The sequence below is a fragment of the Hemicordylus capensis genome, chromosome 16, assembly GCF_027244095.1.
Source record: "Hemicordylus capensis ecotype Gifberg chromosome 16, rHemCap1.1.pri, whole genome shotgun sequence".
In the NCBI taxonomy this organism is placed as follows: domain Eukaryota; kingdom Metazoa; phylum Chordata; class Lepidosauria; order Squamata; family Cordylidae; genus Hemicordylus; species Hemicordylus capensis.
In genome coordinates, this window is record NC_069672.1 from 1904936 (window position 1) to 1926794 (window position 21859).

At 50.3% G+C, this 21859-nt stretch overlaps 1 protein-coding gene and 1 pseudogene across 6 annotated transcripts in view; one reads left to right on the forward strand and one right to left on the reverse strand.

Annotated features, from left to right (window-relative positions):
* The first annotated feature begins 6066 nt into the window (after positions 1-6066).
* Positions 6067-21859, forward strand: part of CHD5 (chromodomain helicase DNA binding protein 5) — a 93087-nt gene continuing 77294 nt past the window's right edge. For all 6 annotated transcript variants that reach the window (XM_053281190.1, XM_053281192.1, XM_053281194.1 and 3 more), the window contains exons 1-2: positions 6067-6303; positions 15417-15547. In XM_053281190.1, the coding sequence (XP_053137165.1) occupies positions 6261-6303; positions 15417-15547 (174 nt within the window). In that variant the 5' untranslated portion in view covers positions 6067-6260. The remainder of the gene's footprint in view (positions 6304-15416; positions 15548-21859) is intronic.
* Positions 11917-12034, reverse strand: LOC128338739 (uncharacterized; annotated as a pseudogene).

The window sequence follows — 21859 nt, forward strand, 5'->3', positions numbered from 1 at the left end:
TTCCTATATCGCTGCTGCCCAATAGAGTGCCAGCGGGGATTTGAACCGGCAAGCCTTCTGCTTGCTAGTCAAGCCTTTCCCTGCTGTGCCATTAGGTGGCTATACTACTACTTGGTTTGTTTCAATGTTCACGGGAAAGGTGGTTCCCCCTAAATAGAGGCGGGCTGCGAGGGGTGCTCATCTTCAGCCCTCCTGCAGATGCTGGGCTCGGGCTCGGAGACGTTGGGTCAACTGCAACATATCCGAGTGTTTTCCCGGAGTGAAAACGGCCCTGTTGGCGGGACAGCACTCTGGTTTTCTGCGACTCTGTTGAGTCCCAGCGGGCTGCATCTTGCAAGCCAGAGGGCATCACGGTGAAAGCGAGATCCAGCCCAGCTAGATTTCCAGCATAACTGACGTACAGCATCATCGTCAAGCGAGCAAAGAGAACGATGTCGGCAACGGCTGGGGTCACAGCAAAGACTCGAATAGCCAGATCCCCCATCTCTGGCCCTGGGAACTTCTCTGCCAAACAAGCGCCAGCTCTTTCTGTCCACAAGGCAGCGTCTGCTTCCCCATCGCTGCTGGAGGAGCGGCAGTTTGGGTAAGGGAAGTGATTTGGGCAGCAGCCACGGACTGGAAGCATCGGGAGCGGCTGCAGGCCTGGTACGGACAGGATCAGGCCTGGCTCTCTTTCCAGGTGAGAACTTGCCTTAGCACAAACCCAAGACCCCAGAGATTAGAAGAGCTGTTCCGTGCCACAGAGCCCATCCTGCTCTTCTCTGCGAAGAGGAGGAGAAGACCTTGCCCAGCGCCAACCAGACAGGAAAACTACCGGAGGGAAACTGAGGCAGAAATCGGTCTGCAGGAAAAACCAAGACTTTGGATTGATGTCCATGTTTGCATATCTTGAAGGGCGGGCGGGACGGGGACAGCCTTGCTGTCATGGAGGGTGTATGATATGGGGCAGGAGTGACGAACCCGAGGCTCTCCAGCTGATGGGCTAGAACTCCATCACCCCCTGCCACAATGCACCTGGGGATGATGGGATTTGTAGTCCAACAACAGCCGGAGACCCTGATATAGGGCAGCCCAAAGTTTATGTTGGGGCACAGTGGCACATCATCCTGTCTCCAGTTGGTTATTCAGGATGCAGCTTTGGGGCTGAATGAGGCACCAGAAGTGAGGAACCAGCCGGGTGTTTGCCTGATGGAGGCTAAAGCGGGACAGGTTGCTTTACTGTCGGCATTTGAAAGCATTTTTGCATCTAAATGTCACCTAAACGTTGCTGCCAGAGGTAGATTTGGGGAGGGGCGGAATGGATATTGGGGCTACTGAAGAGAGGAACACTCCGATCAGCATTTCGGCTCGCTGGCCTCCTGTGGGGCATCCTCTCGTGTGGTCCAGGGCATTTGGGGACACCTCCCATGGGCTCCATCCGGGCGGGGTCAGAGCACAACTCCCGGGGGCTTCCACCTGCGTTGTGTGGCTGGCAGTTGCAAGTGAACCACGTTTCCACCATGCTGTTGCCTGAGGGAGTCACAGTCACACCGGTGTGGCTGTTCGGTGGCTTGGCCATAAGGTAAGGTTTAGGTGAGGAAAGAGAGCTGGCCTTAAGAACACAGCCTGGCTGGATCAGGCCCAAGGAAGCCTCCCTAGTCCAGCATCCTGTTTCCCACAGTGGCCCACCAGGTGCATCTGAGAAGCCCACAAACTAGGAGGTGAAGGCAGGCCCCCTCTCCTGCTGTTCCTCCCCTGCAACTGGCATTTGGAGGCATCTCGCCTCTGAGGCTGGAGGTGGCCTAGAGCCACCAGACTAGCAGCCACTGATAGACTTCTCTGCCATGAATTTGTCTAAACCCTTCTTAAAGCCATCCAGGCTGGTGGCTGTCACCACATCTTGTAGCAGAGAGCTCCGTGGACTAATTATATGCAATGTTTGTGTGAAAAAGTATTTCTCTCTGTGGGTCCTAAATTTCCTGGCTGTCAATTTCATGGGATGACCGCTGGTTCTAGTGTTATGCAGGAGGGAGAAAAATTGCTCTCCCTCTCCACTTTCTCCACACCATGCATGATTTTATAGACCTCGATCATGTCTCCCCACAGTTGTCTTTTTTCTAAACTAAAGAGCCCCAGGTGTTGTAGTCTTGCCTCATCAGGAAGGAGCTCTAGGCCCCTGAGCATCTTGGTTGCCCTCTTCTGCACCTTTCCGAGTTCTACAATGTCCTTTTTTAGATATGGTAACCAGAATTGTACGCAGTACTCCAAATGTGGCCTCACCATAGTTTTGTATCAGGGCATTATAATACTAGCATTCTTATTTTCAACCCCCTTCCTAATGATCCCTAGCATAGAACTGGCCTTTTTCACAGCTGCTGGGCACTGAGTCGACACTTTTAACGAACTGTCCACCACGACCCAAAGATCCCTCTCCGGGTCAGTCACTGACAGCTCAGACACCATCAGTGTATAAATGAAGTTGGGAGGTTTTGCCCCAATATGCATCGCTTTACACTTGCTACCGTTGAATCGCGTCTGCCATGTTGTCGCCCACTCCCGCCGTTTGGAGAGAGCCTTTTGGAGCTCCTGGCAATCCACTGTGGTTTTCACTACCCTAAATCATTTGGTGTCATCTGCAAATCTGACCACCTCACTGCTAACACCAACTTCTAGATCATTTATGGATAAATTAATAAGCACTGGTGCCAGTATAGATCCCTGGCGGGGGGAGGACCCCCACTTCTTATTTCCCTCCATTTAGAGAAATGTCCATCTATGCCTATCCTCTGTTTCCTGTCCTTGCCTGCATAGTCACCTTTGCTAAGCAGGGTCTCCCATGATTTACATTTGGATGGGTGAATCCCTGTTGGAGGGAACAGTGTTCCTGTGTACTCAGGGTTTTGTGGGATGGGGCCAGAACTCAGCAGTAAAGCATCTTCTTTGCATGCAGAAGGTTCCAAGTTTCCTCCCTGGCAGCATCTCCAAGATTGGGCTGGGAGAGACTCCTGCTTGGAACCTTGGAGAAGCTGCTGCCAGTCTGTGTAGGCAATACTGAGATGGACCAAGGGTCTGACTCAGTATACAGCCACTTATGCCTGTTCCTGTGAGGTACAGTGCATTTGAAGATGGCCAGCTGCAGTGCCCAAAGGGTAAATGAGCAATTGGAGGACCCTTTTTCTTTTAGGAATGATATCCCCTTCCTAAGATTTCTTGAGGGAGGGGTTCAAGGGGTCCAAAGGGTTAAACAGGAGAGCCCCACCTGACCTCTCTTTGCCCAAGGAAGCACACAGGTGTTTCCAGGAGTTCACTGACTTTAATTCAGGTGTTGGCTTTTAGGAGAAGACGAGGACCATAAGGAGGGAGTCTCTTCAGGAGGAACAAAGTGTTTTCTCCCCTGCTGCTCTAAAACATGCTCTTTAGAAAGCATTTCACTGTCATAATGGTAAGGAATGTTTGGATAATTAGGGTGCCTTTTGCTTTTTCAGTCTAATTTCTTCTCTGTCCTAATGCCTTAGAAATAATGTTGATTAATTTATGGGACTGCATTATTTCCTTAAAGGTGAAGAATGGCCCAGGGTAACCTGGATAAATCTTATCATGGTTTTATTTTTTAGAGAAATGGATGCATGAAGCTATAGGCACAAGAGGTTTGATTATCCTGATTTAATTGCTTGTAGAACTGTGTTATCTGTTGATGTGTAGCAAACAGGTGCTCTCCTGTTTAACGCATTGGGCACCTTTAAACTCCTCAAAGATGAGAAATGCATTGCAAAGGTAATTTCGAAGTTCAGCTGTGTTTCTCCACATGCTTGATATAGTTTCTCCACATGCTTGATATAGTTTGAGGGGAAACTATGCGCTCCAAAGCATGAGGCAAGAAAGTTGGGTTGAGGTGGATAATCATAGCCTCTTGGGGCTGGTCCTCTTGGTCCCTTGTTTAAGTGCCACCAAATCGGTGTCAACTCTTAGGAACTGCACAGATAGATTCCCTCCAGGATGATCGGTCTTCAGCTTAGCCTTGAAGGTCTCTCAGGGGTGCCTTCATGGCTGTCGTCATCGAGTCCATCCACCTTGCTGCTGGTCGTCCTCTTCTTCTCTTGCCTTCCACTTTCCCCAGCATGATGGACTTCTCAAGGGAGCTGGGTCTTCTTCGCATCATGTGTCCGAAGTATGATCGTTTGAGCCTGGCCATTTGTGCCTCAAGTGAACATTCTGGATTGATTTGTTCTTTGGTCCATTGATTTGTTTTCCTGGCTGTCCATGGGATCCTCAAAAGGCTTTTCCAGTGCCAAAGTTCAAAAGGTAGAGGGGGCTTCCCTAGAGGGCTACCTCAGTCTCCCCCCCACCCCACTTTTCTTTCAGATTTGGTAGGGTCAGGGGAAGAGCTGGACATGGGCCCTTGAGAGGCAAGTTTCCACTCCCTGGCAGAAACCTTAGGAGGGCCTGTGGAGTGGGGAAGCCCTTTCGAATGTCACTTGGCCATGTAGCTTCCTGGGGTGACCTTGGGCCTTTCTCTCTTTCTCAGCTTGACCTACCTCACAGGCTTGTTGTGCTGCTAAATGGGGATCCTGGCCAGCCCTTACTTTAAGATGTTTGGAGCAAGACTTGGCCAAGAATTGGCTCTAGGAGTATCAGAAATGTCCCCTGTTACCTCCCCGCTTTCCCTCTTCTTTAATTGTTCTTGCATTTCCTTTCTCATGCATTGTTCCTGCAGGGAGGAGAGCTGGTCATGTGGTAGTGAGTGTGTTGTGACTTAGTCCCTTTGCTTATCAGGGTCTACCTTGGTTTGGATGGGAGACTGCATGTGAACGTTGTAAGATATTGGGTCGTAGCTCAGGGGTAGAGCCTCTGCATTCCCTGCAGGAAGTTCCAAGCCCCCCCCCCCGCAGCATCTCCAAGAGAGGGCTGGGAGAGACTCCTGCCTGCAGCCTTGGAGAAGCTGCTGCCAGTCTGTGAAGACAATGCTGAGCTAGATGGACCAAGGGTCTGACTCGGTAGAAGGCAGCTTCCTATGCTGGGCTACCCACTCTTGCTCTGATCTTTTTGGGGAGGTGAGCTGGTCTTGCGGTAGCAAGCATGACTTTCCCCCTTTGTTAAACAAGTTCTGCCCCGGAACATAGGAAGCTGCCATATACTGAGTCAGACCATTGGTCCCTCTAGCTCAGTGTTGTCTACCCAGACTGGCAGCAGCTTCTCCAAGGTTGCAGGCAGGAATCTCTCTCAGCCCTCTCTTGGAGATGCTACCTTCTGCTCTTCCCAGAGTGGCGGCTCCATCCTTTAAGGGGAATATTTTACAGTGCTCACACTTCTAGTCTCCCATTCATATGCAACCAGGGCAGACCCTGCTTAGCTAAGGGGACAAGTCATGCTTGCTGCCCCCAAACCAGCGTTCCTCTCCTTGTGCATGCTGTCAGATGGGACCTTGGCTCAGTGGCAAAGCATCTGCTTCGCATGCAGAAGGTCCAAGGAAAGGTTGACTTTCTGGCAGCATCTCCAAGTACCACCCAGAGAGACTCTTGGAGACTGTAACCTTGGCGAGCTGCTGCCAGTCAGTGTAGACAGTACGGAGCAAGCTGGCCCAAGGGTCTGACTCAGTATAAGGCAGCTGCCTATGTCCTTCCGTAGTGGGGATATTGGGGGGTGGGGGCCATAACTCAGGAGTAGAGAGAGCACCTACTTTGCAAGCAGAAGGTCCCAGGTTCCCTCCCTGGCAGCATCTCCGGGTAAGGCTGAGAGAGACTCCTGCCTGCAACCTTGGAGAGAGCTGCTGCTGCCAGTCCGTGTAGACAGCCCTGCGCTAGCTGGAGTAGGGGTCTGACTCGGTGGGAGGCAGCTCCCTACCTTGCCAGGACCCCCGGGGTTTTTTTTCCCTTTGTCCAAGTCGGGGGGTGGTGCGCTTGCAATGTGGGGCGGGCGTCGGTGGTGGTCTTGCCTGCGGGCGACCAGGTGTGTGTGTGTGTGTGTGTGCCTGGCCCCCCCCCAAGAAAAGAGAGATGCAGCTTCTGCCGCGCCCCCCCCCCTCCATGATGGGATGTGGTTGCCAGGCCAACCAGACTGGCCGTCAGCGGCGCGCCTGGGCATGTGCGGGCGGGCTCCGCTGCTGCTGCTGCTGCTGCTGCTCGGGGCCGGCTGGGAGGGGGCCGGTCGCCGCCTCGCCCCCCCCCGCCCGCCCGCGCTCCGTCCGCAGCCGCAGCAGCCATCTTCGCGCCGAGCAGCCTCGCCCACCGCAGCGCAACGTGCGCCCAGGCGGGGACAGCAGCGGCGGCGGTGGCGGCGGCAGGATGCGGGGCGCGGAGGAGCCGCCGGTCGCGGCGGACATGTCCGGTAGGCAGCCGGGCGCGGGGTGGCAGCAGCAGCAGCAGCAGCAGCAGCGGGCGGGCTTCTGCGGGGAAAGGAGGGCGGGCGAGCAGCTGGGGGGGGGGGCTCCATGGCACACCCAACAAGGCCTGCAGGATCAGGCCACAGCCCCTCCCGCCCAGCAGCTCTCCCAAAGCTGCCCGAGAAATGCCCCCAACAGCCCGGGCACCCCGCAGTAGCTCGGCGGTAGACTGCTCCGGCTCATGGAGGCTCTGCCTAGGAACCGGCGTCGGCGTCGGACCCATAGAGGCCATCTCCAGTCAGTCCGGACTCTCCGGACCCCTGGTTCCCTGCGCGGTGGTCGGCCCCTGGGAAGAGAGGCAGTGGGTTTGTTGATAGGGGTAGACTGTCTCTTTTCCGGGAGGTTTGACTGAGCTCTCGACTCCTCCAGGGAAGGGTTCTCGATCCTGGCTCATAGTCCTCCGGCGGTGTGGAGGATGACACAGCCCAGGCTATTGTGGCGGGGGATGATGGGGGTTGTAGTAATCCAGCAGCAGCTGGGGACCCAGGGCTGCGAGAATCCCCCATGTAAGCTCTGCTCCAGGAGCCCAAGATGGGACCCGCTGTGACCCACCAGATGCTTCCAAGAAGCCCACACACCTGGCCTCTGGGGATGGCCTCTTCCCCCCACCCCAGCATGTGGCGCTCAGAGGTAGACTGCTCAAGCCCATGAAGGTTCACTCTCCCAATAGACCTCTTCAGAAGAGGCCAAGCCAAAGGCCTCTAGGAAGCCCACAGCTGAATCGGATGCCCATTCCCATTGATTTTTGCAGATATTCTGCTTCTGCCCATGGAGGCTCCCTTGCGCCAAGGCTAATAGCTCCTAGAAGCCTGTTCTGCTTGTGTGTGTGTGTGGGGGGGCTGGTTAGTCGCCTTGCGGGCCACTGAAATCTATGGCGCTTCTTTCGAAGTCTTGCGTTTAAGGTCAGGTTGCAGACTTGGCGAGGAGGAGGAGGAGGAGTGCTGGACACAAGAGCATCAGGCCCAAGGAGGCCCATCCTGTGCCCCAGCTTGGCCCCCCAGATGTGTGATGCTTGTGCTTCTCTCCCTCCACTCCCCCCCCCCCCGCATTCGCTTCCACAGAGCCCAAACTCAAATACAGAGACCAAGGACTGCACTCAAGGAGGCTCCCAAACATGACCCAAATAGATTTCCAGACCAAGCAGCCAGACCTTGGGGCCCTGGGCTGATGGCCCAAGAGGTGCACTTGAGGACAGAAGAACAGCCCTGCCAGATCAGGCCCAAGGAGGCCCATCTAGTCCAGCTTCGTGTTCCACACAGTGGCCCACCAGTTGCCTCTGGGGAGCCCCCAGGCAAGAGGTGAGAGCATATGCCCTCTATCTCCTGCTGTTGCTCCCCTGCAACTGGGATTCAGGGGCATTGCGCCTCTGAGGCTGGAGGTGGCCCACGGCCACCAGACTAGTAGCCATTGATAGACCTGCCCACCATGAATTTGTCCAAGCCCCTTTTAAAGCCATCCAAGCTGGTGGCCATCTCCACATCCAGTGGCAGAGAATTCCACAGATTAATCCTGTGCTGTGTGAAAAAAGTACTTCCTTTGGTTGGTCCTAAATTTCCTGGCCATTAGTTTTATGGGATGACCTGTGCATATTGTAGGAAAGGTGGTGCTGTCAAGTTGGTGTTGACTCCTGGTGCCCACAGAGCCCTGTGGTTGTCTTTGGTAGAACACAGGAGGGGTTGACCATTGCCACCTCCTGCGCAGCATGAGATGATGCCTTCCAGCATCTTCCTATATCGCTGCTGCCTGATATAGGAGTTTCCCATATTCTGGGAAATACACCAGCGGGGATACTAACCAACAGCCTCCTTCTCTCTAATTATTATTTATTGTTTACACAGTCAGACAGGTGTTATTGACTGGTTTGTTTTATCCAGACATCGAGTCCTTCCCAAGGACCGGATGCCAGAATTTTATTGTCAATGGTTATAGATATCGTCGCAGAATATCGGCTGTTCCCAGTAAAGCTGCTTTTTGTAATTGGCTGATGGTGATTTCTGTGGCCCCTCTGGTGTTGAGGTGCTCTTCAAGGTCTTTTGGAACTGCACCCAGGGCGCCAATTACCACTGGGATGATTTGGGTCTTTTTCTGCCACAGCCTTTCCATTTCAATTGGTAGATCTTTGTATTTGGTGATTTGTTTCTATTTCTTTTTCTTCTATTCTGCTATCCCCTGGTATTGCTATGTTGATTATTTTGACTTGTTTTTCTTTCTTCTCGACTACAGTGATATCTGGTGTATTGTGTGGCAGATGTTTGTCTGTTTGTAGTCGGCATAATATTTTTGCATCTTCATTTTCTTCCACTTTTTCAATTTTATGGTCCCACCAATTTTTGGCTACAGGTAGCTTGTATTTTTTGCAGATGTTCCAGTGTATCATCCCTGCTACCTTGTCATGCCTTTGTTTGTAGTCAGTCTGTGTGATCTTTTTACAACAACTGATTAGGTGGTCCACGGTTTCATCTGCTTCTTTACAAAGGCGGCACTTGCTGTTTGTGGTGGATTTTTTGACTTTGGCTCTTATTGCATTTGTTCTTAGTGCCTGTTCTTGTGCAGCCAGTATTAAACCCTCTGTTTCTTTCTTCAAGTTGCCATTCTTAAGCCACTGCCAGGTCTTGGTGATGTCTGATTTTCCACTTATATTGTGCAAATATTGACCATGCAGGGGCTTATTTTTCCATTTTTCTGCTCGGTTCTGGACTTGTTCTTTCTTGTAGGCCTGCTTTCTTTCATTGGTGTTGAATATTTTCTCATTCTTGACCATCTGAAGTGCATCTTCTTCACTGTCCCTTATATATTCTTCAAGGCCTCTTTTCTCCTCCTCTACTGTTTGATGGACTTGCAGCATTCCTCTTCCACCTGAGCTGCGAGGGAGGTAGAGCCTATCAACATCACTGCGGGGGTGCATTGATGGTCATGATTTTCCTGGTCTTACGATCTAGCGTTTCTAGCTCTGCCTGGGTTCAGTCTATTATTCCTGCAGTGTATCTGATAACAGGTATAGCCCAGGTGTTTATGGCTTGTATGGTGTTCCCGCCATTGAGTTTGGACTTGAGGATTTTTCTGACTCTCCTGATGTATTCACTTCCCATTTTTCTTTTAACTTCAGTGTGTGCGATGTTATCAGCCTGGAGAATGCCCAAGTATTTGTAAGGTTCTTTCTCTTCCAGGTTCTTGATCTTGCTTCCATTGGGCAGTTCTATTCCTTCTGTTTTTGTTAATTTCCCTCTGTTCATTATTAATGCAGCACACTTGTCTAGTCCAAACTCCATTGCTATATCGCTACTGAATATACGGACAGTGTTTAGCAGTGATTCGATTTCTGACTGGGACTTTCCATACAACTTCAGATCGTCCATGTACAGCATATGGTTGATTTGACTGGATGTTTTAGATGTTTGGTATCCGGGGCCTGTTTTGTTTAGTATTTGTGAAAGTGGAGTCATGGCGATTACAAACAATAGAGGGGATAGTGAGTCCCCTTGGAAAATGGCTCTTCTAATGCTAACCTGTCCAAGTGTCTTGCCATTGATTGTTAACTGTGTACTCCACATGCTCATTGCTTTTTAAATAAATATCTGAATGTTTTGGCTGACACCAGTTGTTTCTAAACATTTTAGTATCCATGTGTGAGGCAATGAATCGAAGGCTTTCTTGTAGTCAATCCATGCCACACTTAGATTGGTTTTTCTTCTCTTGCAATTTTCGAAAATCATTTTGTCAATCAGCAGCTGGTCTTTTGTGCCTCTAGTGTTCGGGCAATTTTCTTTCTGTTCAACTGGAAGCTGTTTGTTAGTTATATTATAGTTATAGTGTTGCATGACTTCATCTGCTATTATTCCAGTTAATAATTTGAACATGGTTGGCAGACAGGTTATCGGTCTATAATTACTTGGAACTGCACCTTTTGCTGGGTCTTTCATAATGAGATGAGTTTTCCCAGTTGTTAGCCATTGTTCAATATCACCGCCTTTCATAATGTGATTGAACTGTTTTGATAGTTGTTTATGAAGGCTTGTTAGGTGTTTAAGCCAAAAGCCATGCAGTTCATCGTCGCCTGGTTCAGTCCAATTTTTAATTTTCTTTGCTCTTTCGCTTACCATATTTTATGAACTATAAGACTCACTTTTTTCCTCGAAAAATATCCGCCAAAATTCAGGTGCGTCTTATATGTTTTAACAGTTTAATATGTTAAAACTCTGAGAAACTGGATTAAAATTAAGGTGCGTCTTATAGTCCGTAGCGTCTTATAGTCCATAAAATACGGTATTAATTCTGGTGTTATTATTAGATCTTGCATTTGTTGGTTACATTTTTTGACCTCTTTCATCCAGCCTGCTTTTTTATTATAATTTATTGGATTGTCCCATAATTTGCACTGTTTCTTCTTTATTTGATGTTTCTAACTTTCTTACAGTTTCTCCTCCTATGCTTTGGTAGAAACATCTCTGATTCGACTGGAATTGGAGATTCTGCCTGTGTTGTGTGATTCTGGCTTTGTATCTGCTAATCTTCTTTGACACTGCTGTTATTTGCTGCTTTATTATTTCTAGGACTTCTCTAATTTTCCTTGAATCTAGGTGGTATTTTAGGATCATATACTGTTTGGTGTTTTCATTCTTCAGCTTCTTGTCTTTCATATCTTTCAATTTACTAGCATCTGATCTAAGCCTGGAGATTTTATTTTGTTTCTTGCAAATTCTTGGTTGTATTTCTGCAAGTGCAGCATTGACATCTTTTAATACCTGAGCAAGTTGTTTTTTGGCAACTGTTTTTAGAGCTGGAAGTCGAATCCTGGTGGTTCTTTGGTTCATGTGCTCAGTTATTTTTTGCTTTAGTTCTTGTTGGTTTTCTGTTAAACGGCATTTGGGTTTTTGAGGTGAAGGCAAAGGGGAGGTTGCCTGGTTTTGATTTTGAAACAGTTCAGCAACGGTGGCATCCTCGATTTCCAACACCTCCTCCACCTGTGCCTGAGCAACTTCTTCAGTTGGTGATAATTCTTCTTCCATGTCTTGAGCCTATGTTGCTCTTTGCAGTTCTTCCAGCTCAACTCCTGTGAATACTTTATTTCTTATTATGAATCTTCTCTGGTCTGCTAGCCTTTGTTCTGTTATTTCTGTATCTGGATGCTTCTCTTTCCAAATTTAGTACATTCTTTTTAAATAACCTCTTCTAGTTGGACTAGACTTGTAATAGCAGATCATTATTTCCTTGTTGGCATTTTTTGTATATTTTTTTCGGTTAAGCGACGTTTCTTCCAGTAACTTTGCTGTCTTCAGCCCTGGTTGCTCAGCTGAAGATCCTGAGTCCTGTTGCCCACTTGCCACCAGATGTCCAGGGACTCCAGCACCTGGTGTGGTTCTTGTTGACCCGGGTGATGACCGATCCGGTATAGATTTATTAAAGTTACGTCTCACCATATTGTTGATGGGAGAGGCACTCTTTGTCTGGCTCCTCTGGTGAGACCTGTCCAGTATGGTTGGACCTCTGGCATAGCTCTCACCTACCTCAGAGCACGCAAGCCCCACAACCACGCCACGGTAGTGCCTCACTGGGGGTAAGCCTAAAGCACCCAGTATCCCCAGGCGGTCTCCCATCCAAGTACTAACCAGGCCTGACCCTGCTTAGCTTCCAAGATCAGATGAGATTGGGCACGTTCAGGGTAGTGTGTGCTCCTTCTCTCTAGTTGTTGTTGTTACTGTTGTTACTACTACTACTACTACTACATTTATATCCCATTCTTCCTCCAAGGAGCCCAGAGCGGTGTACTACATACTTGTACTACATACTTTTACAACAACCATGTGAAGTAGGTTAGGCTGAGAGAGAAGTGACTGCTCCAGAGTCACCCAGCTTGTTTCATGGCTGAATGGGGATTTGAACTCGGGTCTCCCCGGTCCTAGTCCAGCACTCTAACCACTACACCACGCTGGCTCTCACAGCTTGCATCTTATAAACCTCTATCACACCTCTGCCTCCAGCCGCAGAGGCAAGATGCCTCCGAATCGCAGTTGCAGGGGAGCAGCAGGAGGAGAGGGGGCACGTCTTCACCTCTTGCCTGTGGGCTCCCCAGAGGCATCGGGTGGGCCACTGTGGGAAACGGGAGGCTGGACTAGATGGGCCTCCTTGGGCCTGATCCGGCAGGGCGGTTCTTATGTGGTAGCAAGCATGCCTTGTCCCCTTTGTTAAGCAGGGTCCACCCTGCTTTGCATTTGGTTGGGAGGCTCTGTAGGAGCACTGTAAGAGATTTTCCTTTGGGGATGGGTCCATAGTTCAGTGGAAGGGCATCTTCATGCTTGCAGGCAGAAGGTTCCCAGTCCCCTCCCTGGCAGCATCTCCAAGACAGGCTGGGAGAGAGACTCCTGCCTGCCACCTTGGAGAAGCCGCTGCCGGTTTGTGTAAACAATACTGAGCTAGATGGACCAATCCGGGTTATGGGCTTCTCAGAGGCATCTGGTGGGCCACTGTGGGAAACAGGAGGCTGGGCTAGATGGGCTTCCTTGGGCCTGATCCAGCAGCCGGGCTCTTCTCATCGTCTTATTTTCCTTCCAGTTAGCAGGGCTGGGGAAAGGCAGAGTCTGCTGCGCTCTTGTCCACCTGCTTGCAATGGGATGGGACCCAGGTGTTCCCACCTCTCCTGGCATCCTGTGTCCAGCAGCCCATGTCTCTCAACTGGCAAAGGCATCGCTGTTCCAGAAGTGCAGGTGCTCTTCTGAATGGCCGTGCCCGCCCCAACAGCCAGGGGAGCCAAGAAGTACCGGCACAAAGCTCCCGAACCGGGCAGCAGGGGTCTCCTGGCCAATTGCTTGTTTGCGGTTTCCACTGGTCCAAGGTACACTGCCTGTCGCAGTGGAGGATCTGTTGAGCTCTAATAGCTGTGGCTCGGCTGTGAATTGGGCCAGGGTTTCTCAGGCTTGGGGTCCCCACATGTCGTTGGACTGCAGCTTTCGTCATCTCACGCCACGGTGGCCTTTGGCCAGTGCCCACCATTTGAAGGTGGTGGTGAGTTCCATCGGTGCATTAGCAAAGTCTTTTAGCTCTTGGCCCATTTACTAGTATGCTGATGGCAGCTTGGAGGTTTGTCTCGGTAGTGTGCAGTCTAGGCAATCTTGCTCAGTATTGTCTTTACAGACTGGCAGCTGTTTCTCCAGGGTTGCAGGCAGGAATCTCTCTTAGCCTTGTCTTGGAGATGCTGCCAGGGAGGGAACTTGGAACCTTCTGCTCTTCCCAGAGTGGCTCCATCCCCTAAGAGGGGGAATCTCTTCCAGTGCTCACACATCAAGTCTCCCATCCATATGCAACCAGGGCAGACCCTGCTTAGCTAAGGGGACAAGGCATGCTTGCTAACACCAGACCAGCTCTCCTCTCCAAAAATGTTACTCTACATAGGAACATAGGAAGCTGCCATATACGGAGTCAGACCCTTGGTCTATCTAGGTCAGTATTGTCTTCACAGACTGGCAGCGGCTTCTCCAAGCTTGCAGGTAGGAATCTCTCTCAGCCCTATTTTGGAGAAGCCAGGGAGAGAACTTGAAACCTTCTGCTCTTCCCAGAGAGGCTCCATCCCCTGAGGGTGAATATCTTGCAGTGCTCACACATCAAGTCTCCCATCCATATGCAACCAGGGCAGACCCTGCTTAGCTAAGGGGACAAGGCATGCTTGCGACCCCAAGACCGGCTCTCCTCTCCCTTTTGCTCTCAGTGGAGCAGCCTTTGTTTAGTAACCACCGTCGGTTCAGAAGGCAACTGCAGGACTCCCAATTGGTGCTCAGTGTGTGCCACTGGCGTCCGTCGGGCTTTTGAGACTGGCGTCCCAGATGTGGTTGGACTAGGACCTCCCGTCGTTCTCAACAACCGTCTCTGAACTCCTGGGCTCTCTCACTCCCGGCGCTCTTCCAGCTGTATTGGCTATGGATTTGTTTCCTGTCCAGTTAAACATTTTCTAGGTTTGTTGAAGACTCCCAGTGCCTGTTTCTGGTTAGCCAAAGGGCTGCTTCATAAGAACACAGGAAGAGCCCTGCCGGATCAGGCCCAAGGAGGCCCATCTAGTCTAGCCTCCTGTTTCCCACAGTGGCCCACCAGATGCCTCTGAGAAGCCCACAGGCAGGAGCTGAAGGCCATGCCCCCTCTCCTGCTCTTGCTCCCCTGCAACTGGGATTGAGAGGCATCCTGCCCCCAGCCTCAAATGCCTTAAGAGGGGCTTAGACAAATGCATGGAGGACAGGGGTCTCCGTGACTTTGTCTAAGCCCCTCTTAAAGCCACCCAAGCTTTTGGCCATCACTCCCTTAATTCTGCACAGTGTGAGGAAGTCCTTCCTTTTGCCTGTCCTCAATCTCCTGGCCACCCATTTCATGGTTCTAGTGTTGGGAGAGAGAGAGGAGTAGTCCATCCTTATCCACTCTCTTCACACCATAATTCTATACACAGTTGTTCTGATGTCATGTTAGAAATCTCTATCATGCCTTCCCTTAGTTTAGTTTTCTCAGCTGAAAAGCCCAAAGTGTTGCTGCCTTGCCTCACAAGGAAGGTGCCTCCTCCCCTTCCCACAGGTTGCCGTCAGTGGCTCTGACCAAGGTCAGGATGTTACTCAGTGGCGGAGTGCTTCTGTAACATGCCTTTAGTCCTGCTCTCTCCAGTTAAAAACCATCTCCTACAGGAAGTGGTGGGAAGAATCTCTTCCTCTTGTGCTCGAGGCTTGCGGTCTGTTGCTGGACTACAGCTTTTACCATCCCTCGAGGCAATTTGATCAACTGCAGCAGGGGGGTGTTGGGCATTGTAGTCCCATGAATTGCAGCTGCAGGTGACGGGGCTTGCAATCCCATGAATTGCCATTGCGGACTCTGGTTTAGAACCCTTGATTTAAAGGATCTTAGGCAGAAGGCTAGGGGGAAAGCCCTTGGAGAGCTGGGGCCAGTCAGAACAGATACATCCAGGCTGTGGTTGGGTGTTGGACGTCTTCATCCTACGGTGACAGAGTGGAAGGGGGGCTTTCCAGGTTTACTGCCGAGGGTCCTCCTGCATCCCTGTTTTCTTGATGGGGCTCTTTCCTCCCTTCTCCAGATGAAGAGGGCGGGGTGCTCGAAGTCCTGGAGGAGTTCTACCCCGAGGAGCCGGTGAACACGCCCAAGAAGAAGAAGCCCAAGAAGCCGAAGGAGAACCAGGCTGCCAAAGTCAAGCGGAAGAAGAAGGAGGTAGGTTGGCCGGCTGGCTCCTGTGGCAGGCTGGGAATGGATGGGGAGCCCCAAAGGAGTGGGGGGGCAGGCATCTGGTGGGAGAGAGTGGAGCCTTGCTGGTTGCCGGGGTCATCTTGAGGAGGACGGGTATCCCTTAGCCAAAAGGGGTGTGGGCTTGAGACAGAACTGCATGACTTCGGCCCTCCAGATGTTGTCAGACTACAACTCCCATCATCCCCAGTAGCTAACAACTGGGGGTGATGGGAATTGTAGTCCATCCTCTGCAGGAGGGCTGAAGTTGTGCCTCCCTGCCTTAGGACCTTCCAGTCAAGAGGATATGTCGGGGTGTGATCCGTTCTCAGGTTCTGAGCTGGGTCTGCGATCTTCTGCTGCCTCGTAGCTTGAATGGTGTTCAGCTCAAAAATCAGGCCGTGGGGAGTCCAGTGGCCTCCCCTTTTTGGACTCGGTTCGGTTTCAGTTTTATTTCAGTCTCTGACCAGCAATACCCAGTAGGCGGATAAAAAAATTGATAACAACTGGATTAAGTATTAGAGTCTGTTTGGTCCACAGGAGTCGACACCGACTCGACGGCACACTTTCGCTTGAGCCACCTAATGGCGCAGCGGGAATTTGGACTTGACTAGCAAGCCAGAGGTTGCCGGTTCGAATCCCTGCTGGGAAAACACTTCTATCGGGCAGCAGCGATATAGGAAGGAACATGCTGAAAGGCATCATCTCATACTGCACGGGAAGAGGCCATGGCCAACCCCTCCTGTATTCTACCAAAGGCAACCGCAGGGCTCTGTGGTTGCCACGAGTCGAAACCGATTCGAGGGCACAACTTTATCTTTTTTACCTTTTGATTCTGTTTGCCATTTCCTCTTTTTTGCTCTCCCATCGGTGTTGACTGTGATACCTTCTGTGTTGGGTATAGTTTGCTTTGGGACTATTAGTAGTAGTAGTCATAGTTTCTTTAAGGCCATCTATGTCTGTGGTGCTTTACAATGGATACAACGAAGGATGCTATGTCTAAAATTCTGCACAGGAGAAACAGCAGAGGGAGGTCAGAGGTGCGAAAGCAGGATTGAACAGGGGAAGAAGATGCCATTCTGTCTGTCCAGCGTAATAAGCCTAATCCCAGTTGGGTATATGGAGACTTGGGGGGCTATGCCAAAGCTGCCTGGCGAAAGTGAGTTTTAACTGGGATTGGAAGGGAGGGAGGACAAACTGGGTAGCTTTTCTGGCGGGCGGCTCCAGGCATAAGGGGCAATAAGGGAGAAATACAATCAAATGAATAATCCCAGGGGCGCTCAAACATGGGTCTGCAGGTGCTGATGGACTACAAATCCCATCATCCCCAAAGGCCACTGTGGCTGGGCATGATGGGAGTTGTAGTCCATCAGCATCTGGGGACCCAGACTTGAGAACCTCTGAATTATTCAGAAGTGTCAAACTCCAGAATATTAATGGGTGGGGGGCTCCTTGCTCTGTCTGCCCCCTCCAAGTTTCCCTATGTCCTTATCCTAGGCAAAATACCGGATCTAAACGGGTCCTGTTGCATATTGGAGCTATTAACGCAGGTGCAAAAATTCCTGCCACGCGATTCCTACCCCACTCCTAGGACAATTTGTCCAGACAGAACTGAAACAGTCGGCTTTGGATTGATATAGCATGTGATTGGCTCTCCTGAGTCACCTGACTTGGAGGAATAGGGTGATTCTGAGCTGTGACGTCTTTCCTGGGTGTGAAATGTCTGCAGTTCCTGCTTCTCACCACCAGCCCTGGTGGCGCCGGTGAGGAGGGAATAGACCCCTGACTTGGTTTTTGACTCCACAGTGGTGGAGATAAATCGTTCTTAATTAGTGATTTGCAGCCTTACATGGCCCACCCATGTCTGGTTTATCTTGAGAAAGTGAATGTACTGGCTCTGATGTCTAAGGGGTCAGAACCAGTATTCCCAGAAGTAGGAATTCCCAGATGGTGTTGACTACAACTCCCATAATCCCCAGCCAAAGGCCATTGCAGCTGGTCTGGAGCTGGTCTTGTGGTAGCAAGCATGACTTGTCCCCTTAGCTAAGCAGGGTCTGCCCTGGTTGCATATGAATGGGAGCCTAGAAGTGGGAGCACTGGAAGATATTCCCCTCGGGATGGAGCCGCTCTGGGAAGAGCAGAAGGTTCCAAGTGCCCTCTCTGGCAGCATCTCCAAGAGAGGGCTGAGAGAGATTCCTACCTGCACCCTTGGAGAAGCCGCTGCCAGTCTGGGTAGGCAATACTGAGCTAGATGGACTCATTATATGGCAGCTTCCTATGTTCCACCCTCTCCATGGCCTAAGGATCCTTCTCCACCCTCTTCCTCCCCACTTGCAGATGTGAGAAAATTGAAGCACAACCCCACCCTCGCACCATTGAAGTCAACAGCTTCAAAATCGAGCAGTGCCCCATTAAGAGAGAGGATGGGGATCAGCCCTCCACCCCCCCCACACACACGCTTGCCAGCGACCCACATAAGCCTGCTATAGACTCCAGACCTTTGCTAGATCAACTTCTTACATGCTGTGGTCGTACTCTCCAGTGCAATCTCTCTTGTCTGGAGCTGTCCAAAGTACTGAATATCTTGCCTGGGTCTCCGTCAGAGCTGTCTGAAGGGCGTATCCCTCTTGGGGCTCTTGTGTCCAGCACTGTTACCTGTAATGGGGATTCTCAGAAGTTGTTGACTACAACTCCCATCATCCTCAGCTGCAGTGATCTTTGGGGGTTATAGGAGTTGTCATTGTCAAAAATCTGGGAATCCCTGTGACAGGCAACCCTGCCTGAAACCCCAGCTTGGCTAACAATCCTGTCTGAAGCGGGACACCAGGTTAGAGTGTGAGCCTGGTTGAATCTCTGCCACAGACCTACTTTATATTTACCTGAATCCAAGTCTAATCCCCAAGTTTTTTGAAACTAGAAATCGGGAGGTCATCTTAAATTCTGAGTCCTGTTCCATTTGAGTAAATGCAGGTATAACCTGGATTTAGCCCCTACTTTTTAAGGGGCTTCCTCTTAAATTCAGAGTCCTCTTCGATTCTGGTAATTCTGGCACTAAGCCAGCTAGGACCTCATTGACCTCAGCCCCCCATCTGAAATATGAAGATAATAAAACTAGCCTGCTTTACAGGGTCGTTGTCAGGATTCAGAGATGGTCTCTGATGTGCTTTGAATGCTCGAAAGCGCCATATAAATGCTAATGATGGTTCTTAAAAATAATGATTGCCCCGTCTGAGGTCTTGGGCGATTGTCCAGCTTTGTATCCTGCTGCTGTTTGGAGGTGGACAGGAGAGAGCATCTTCTTTGCCTTGATGTGCTGCTGTTATGGGGTACCTGGGGTTGGGACCACAACTGTGGTCTGGGTCTCCCTTCCCCTTTGTCTCTTAACTGCAAGAGATGCCACCTTTGACTGAACAAGGAGGTTTCCTTGCAATCTGCCGACTATCCGAGGGAAAATATCTACTGTGCAGTCTAGTGCCACTCTGTGATTTAAAAACAAACTCTGCAGCCTGTAGATCAGAGCAGACATAGGAACCGAGGAAGCTGCCATATTGTGAGTCAGACCCTTGGTCTATCTAGCTAAGTATTGTCTTCACAGACTGGCAGCGGCTTCTCCAGGGTTGCAGGCAGGAATCTTTCTCAGCCCTATCTTGGAGAAGCCAGGGAGGGAACTGGGAACCTTCTTCTGCTCTTCCCAGAGCGGCTTCATCCCCTGAGGGGAAGATCTTGCAGTTCTGCTCACACATCAAGTCTCCCATTCAGATACAACCAGGGCAGACCCTGCTTAGCTAAGGGGACAAGTCATGCTTGCAAACACAAGACCAGCTCTCCTCTCCAGTCCTGGGGTGTCTACTCAAAAGCACGTCTCATGGGGCTCAGTGGGACATTCACTGGGGAGTATGTAGGCGGTTTCATCCTAAACTATGCAAATGAAGCAACTTTGCATGCCTTCTCTTTTTTTTTTGGTAATTGAATCTGCAGTCTTTAGAAGGACTCTGTGTGATTGAATATTCCCTTCCCTACTCCTGGGAGGAGCAAGTCCTTGATGCTGCTTGGCCTCTGGAATGCGTCCCCCTTCTGGCTCCTGTGATGTCAGTATGAATACGACAGAGATTCATAAACCGCTGTTCAACGAAAGTTCCCAAAGCAGTTTACATATTTATAAATAAATAAATAAATTGAATTAAATGAATAAGATGGCTCCCTGTCCCGCAAAAGAAACATGTGAGAGACCCCGGCTGCAGCCACTGGAGGGGTGCTGTGCCGGGGATGGAGAAGGCCAGTTGCTCTCCCCCTGCTTAGACAATCCCCACTTTAAAAGGGGGCCCCTCTGCCCAGTTAGCAGTAGACAGCTGCCTGTGTGTGACTGCAAGAATATTTTTTGCAGCCACAGGGTCCGTGAGAGGACTGTCCAACTTGGGTCCTTCTGCAGATGGGGCCCTGAGGTGGGGGGAGACTCTTTGGCAGCTGACTTGTGGTAGCAAGCATGGATTGTCCCCTTGACTAAGCAGGGTCCACCCTGGTTTGCACTTGAATGGGCAACTCCATGTGTGAACACTTGCAAGAGATTCCCTTAGGGGATGAGACCGCTCTGGGAAGAGCACCTGCATGCAGAAGGCCCGGTTTCCATCCCTAGAAGCTTCTCCAGACAAGACAGAGAGACTCCTGCCTGTAACCTTGGAAAAGATGCTGCCAGGCTGGGCAGGCAGCAGTGAGCTAGATAGACCTGTGGTCTCACTCGGTATATGTCAGCTTTCAAGGTTTCTAACCCTGACCTGCTTTATCTGTCTGATCAGGTAGTTGAGCCCTGCTAACTTGGCAAAGAGGCACCTTTTAAATGGTGATTCTCTTTATTTAGCAGGGGGAGAGCAACTGGCCCTATCCGTCCCCAACACAGTACCTCCAGTGACTGTTGCTGGTGTCTATCTTTATGTTTCTTTTTAGAGTGTGAGCCCTTTGGGGACAGGCAGCCATCTTATTTATTTATTATTTCTCTGTGTAAACTGCCTTGAGCCATTTTTGGAAGGGCGGTATAGAAATCCAATGAATAAATAAACTAGTGGATCTGTTACTCTTATCCAAGCCATTTTATTTTATATCATTGACTTTATTTTATCAAGCTTATTTACTTTATCAGTGTTCACCTTCTCAGTTTCTGTCCTTCCAATTCAAGCCGTCTTGGGTTCTCTTTTTGGATAGCAAAACGTTAAAAGCAGCAATCAAACACAGCCATTAAAAGCTGCCCATTAAAAACCAGACAGATAAGCAAAGACAGACAGAGAAGAGCCAATCAGCAATGGCTCTGAGCCCTCTGATGATAAAAAATGCTCTTCCAAAGAGATCCCTCTTCACCGGCTGCCTAAAGGATCTCAAAGAACTGGCAATATGAGTCCCTCCCGTCCCAAGGAAGAAAGCTGCAGGAAAAGTCCTGCTCAGGGGGGACCCAAATATTGGAAACATCTGCATGCAAGCAGGAAGATGCTCTTCCCAGAGTGGCCCCGTCCCCTAAGAAGAGTCTCTTAACAGTGCTCACACATGGAGTCTCCCATTCAATGGCAAACCAGGGTGGACCCTGCTTAGCAAAAGGGAAAATTTAGGAACATAGGAAACTGCCATATACTGAGTCAGACCATTGGTCCATCTAGCTCAATATTGTCTTCACAGACTGGCAGCGGCTTCTCCAAGGTTGCAGGCAGGAATCTCTCTCAGCCCTCTCTTGGAGATGCTGCCAGGGAGGGAACTGGAAACCTTCTGCTCTTCCCAGAACAGCTCCATCCCCTAAGGAGGGGAATATCTTCCAGTGCTCACACATCGTCTCCCTTTCAGATGCAACCAGGGCAGACCCTGCTTAGCTATGGGGACAAGTCATGCTTGCTACCACAAGACCAGCTCTCCTCTTTGACGATGAAAAAGACGAATATTTACATACGATGACAAATATTTACTTACAATTTTCAACAAAAAGTCCCCAAAGCGGTTTACATAGATATAAACAAATAAACAAAATGCATGCTTGCTACCACAGGACCAGCTCTCCTTCCTACTAGTTCTAAAGGCAGCGACTTCTCCAAGGTTGCAGGCAGGAGTCTCTCTCAGCCCCATCTTGGAAATGCTGCCAGGGAGGGAACTTGGAACCTCCTGCATGCAGGTGCTCTTCCCAGAGCGGCCCCATCCCCTCAGGGGAATAGCTTATAGTGCTCACACATGTGGTCTCCCATCCAAATGCAAACCAGGACAAAAACTGCTGAGCCAAGGGGACAATTCATGCTTGCCACCACAAGAGGAGATCAGGTCTTGTGGTAC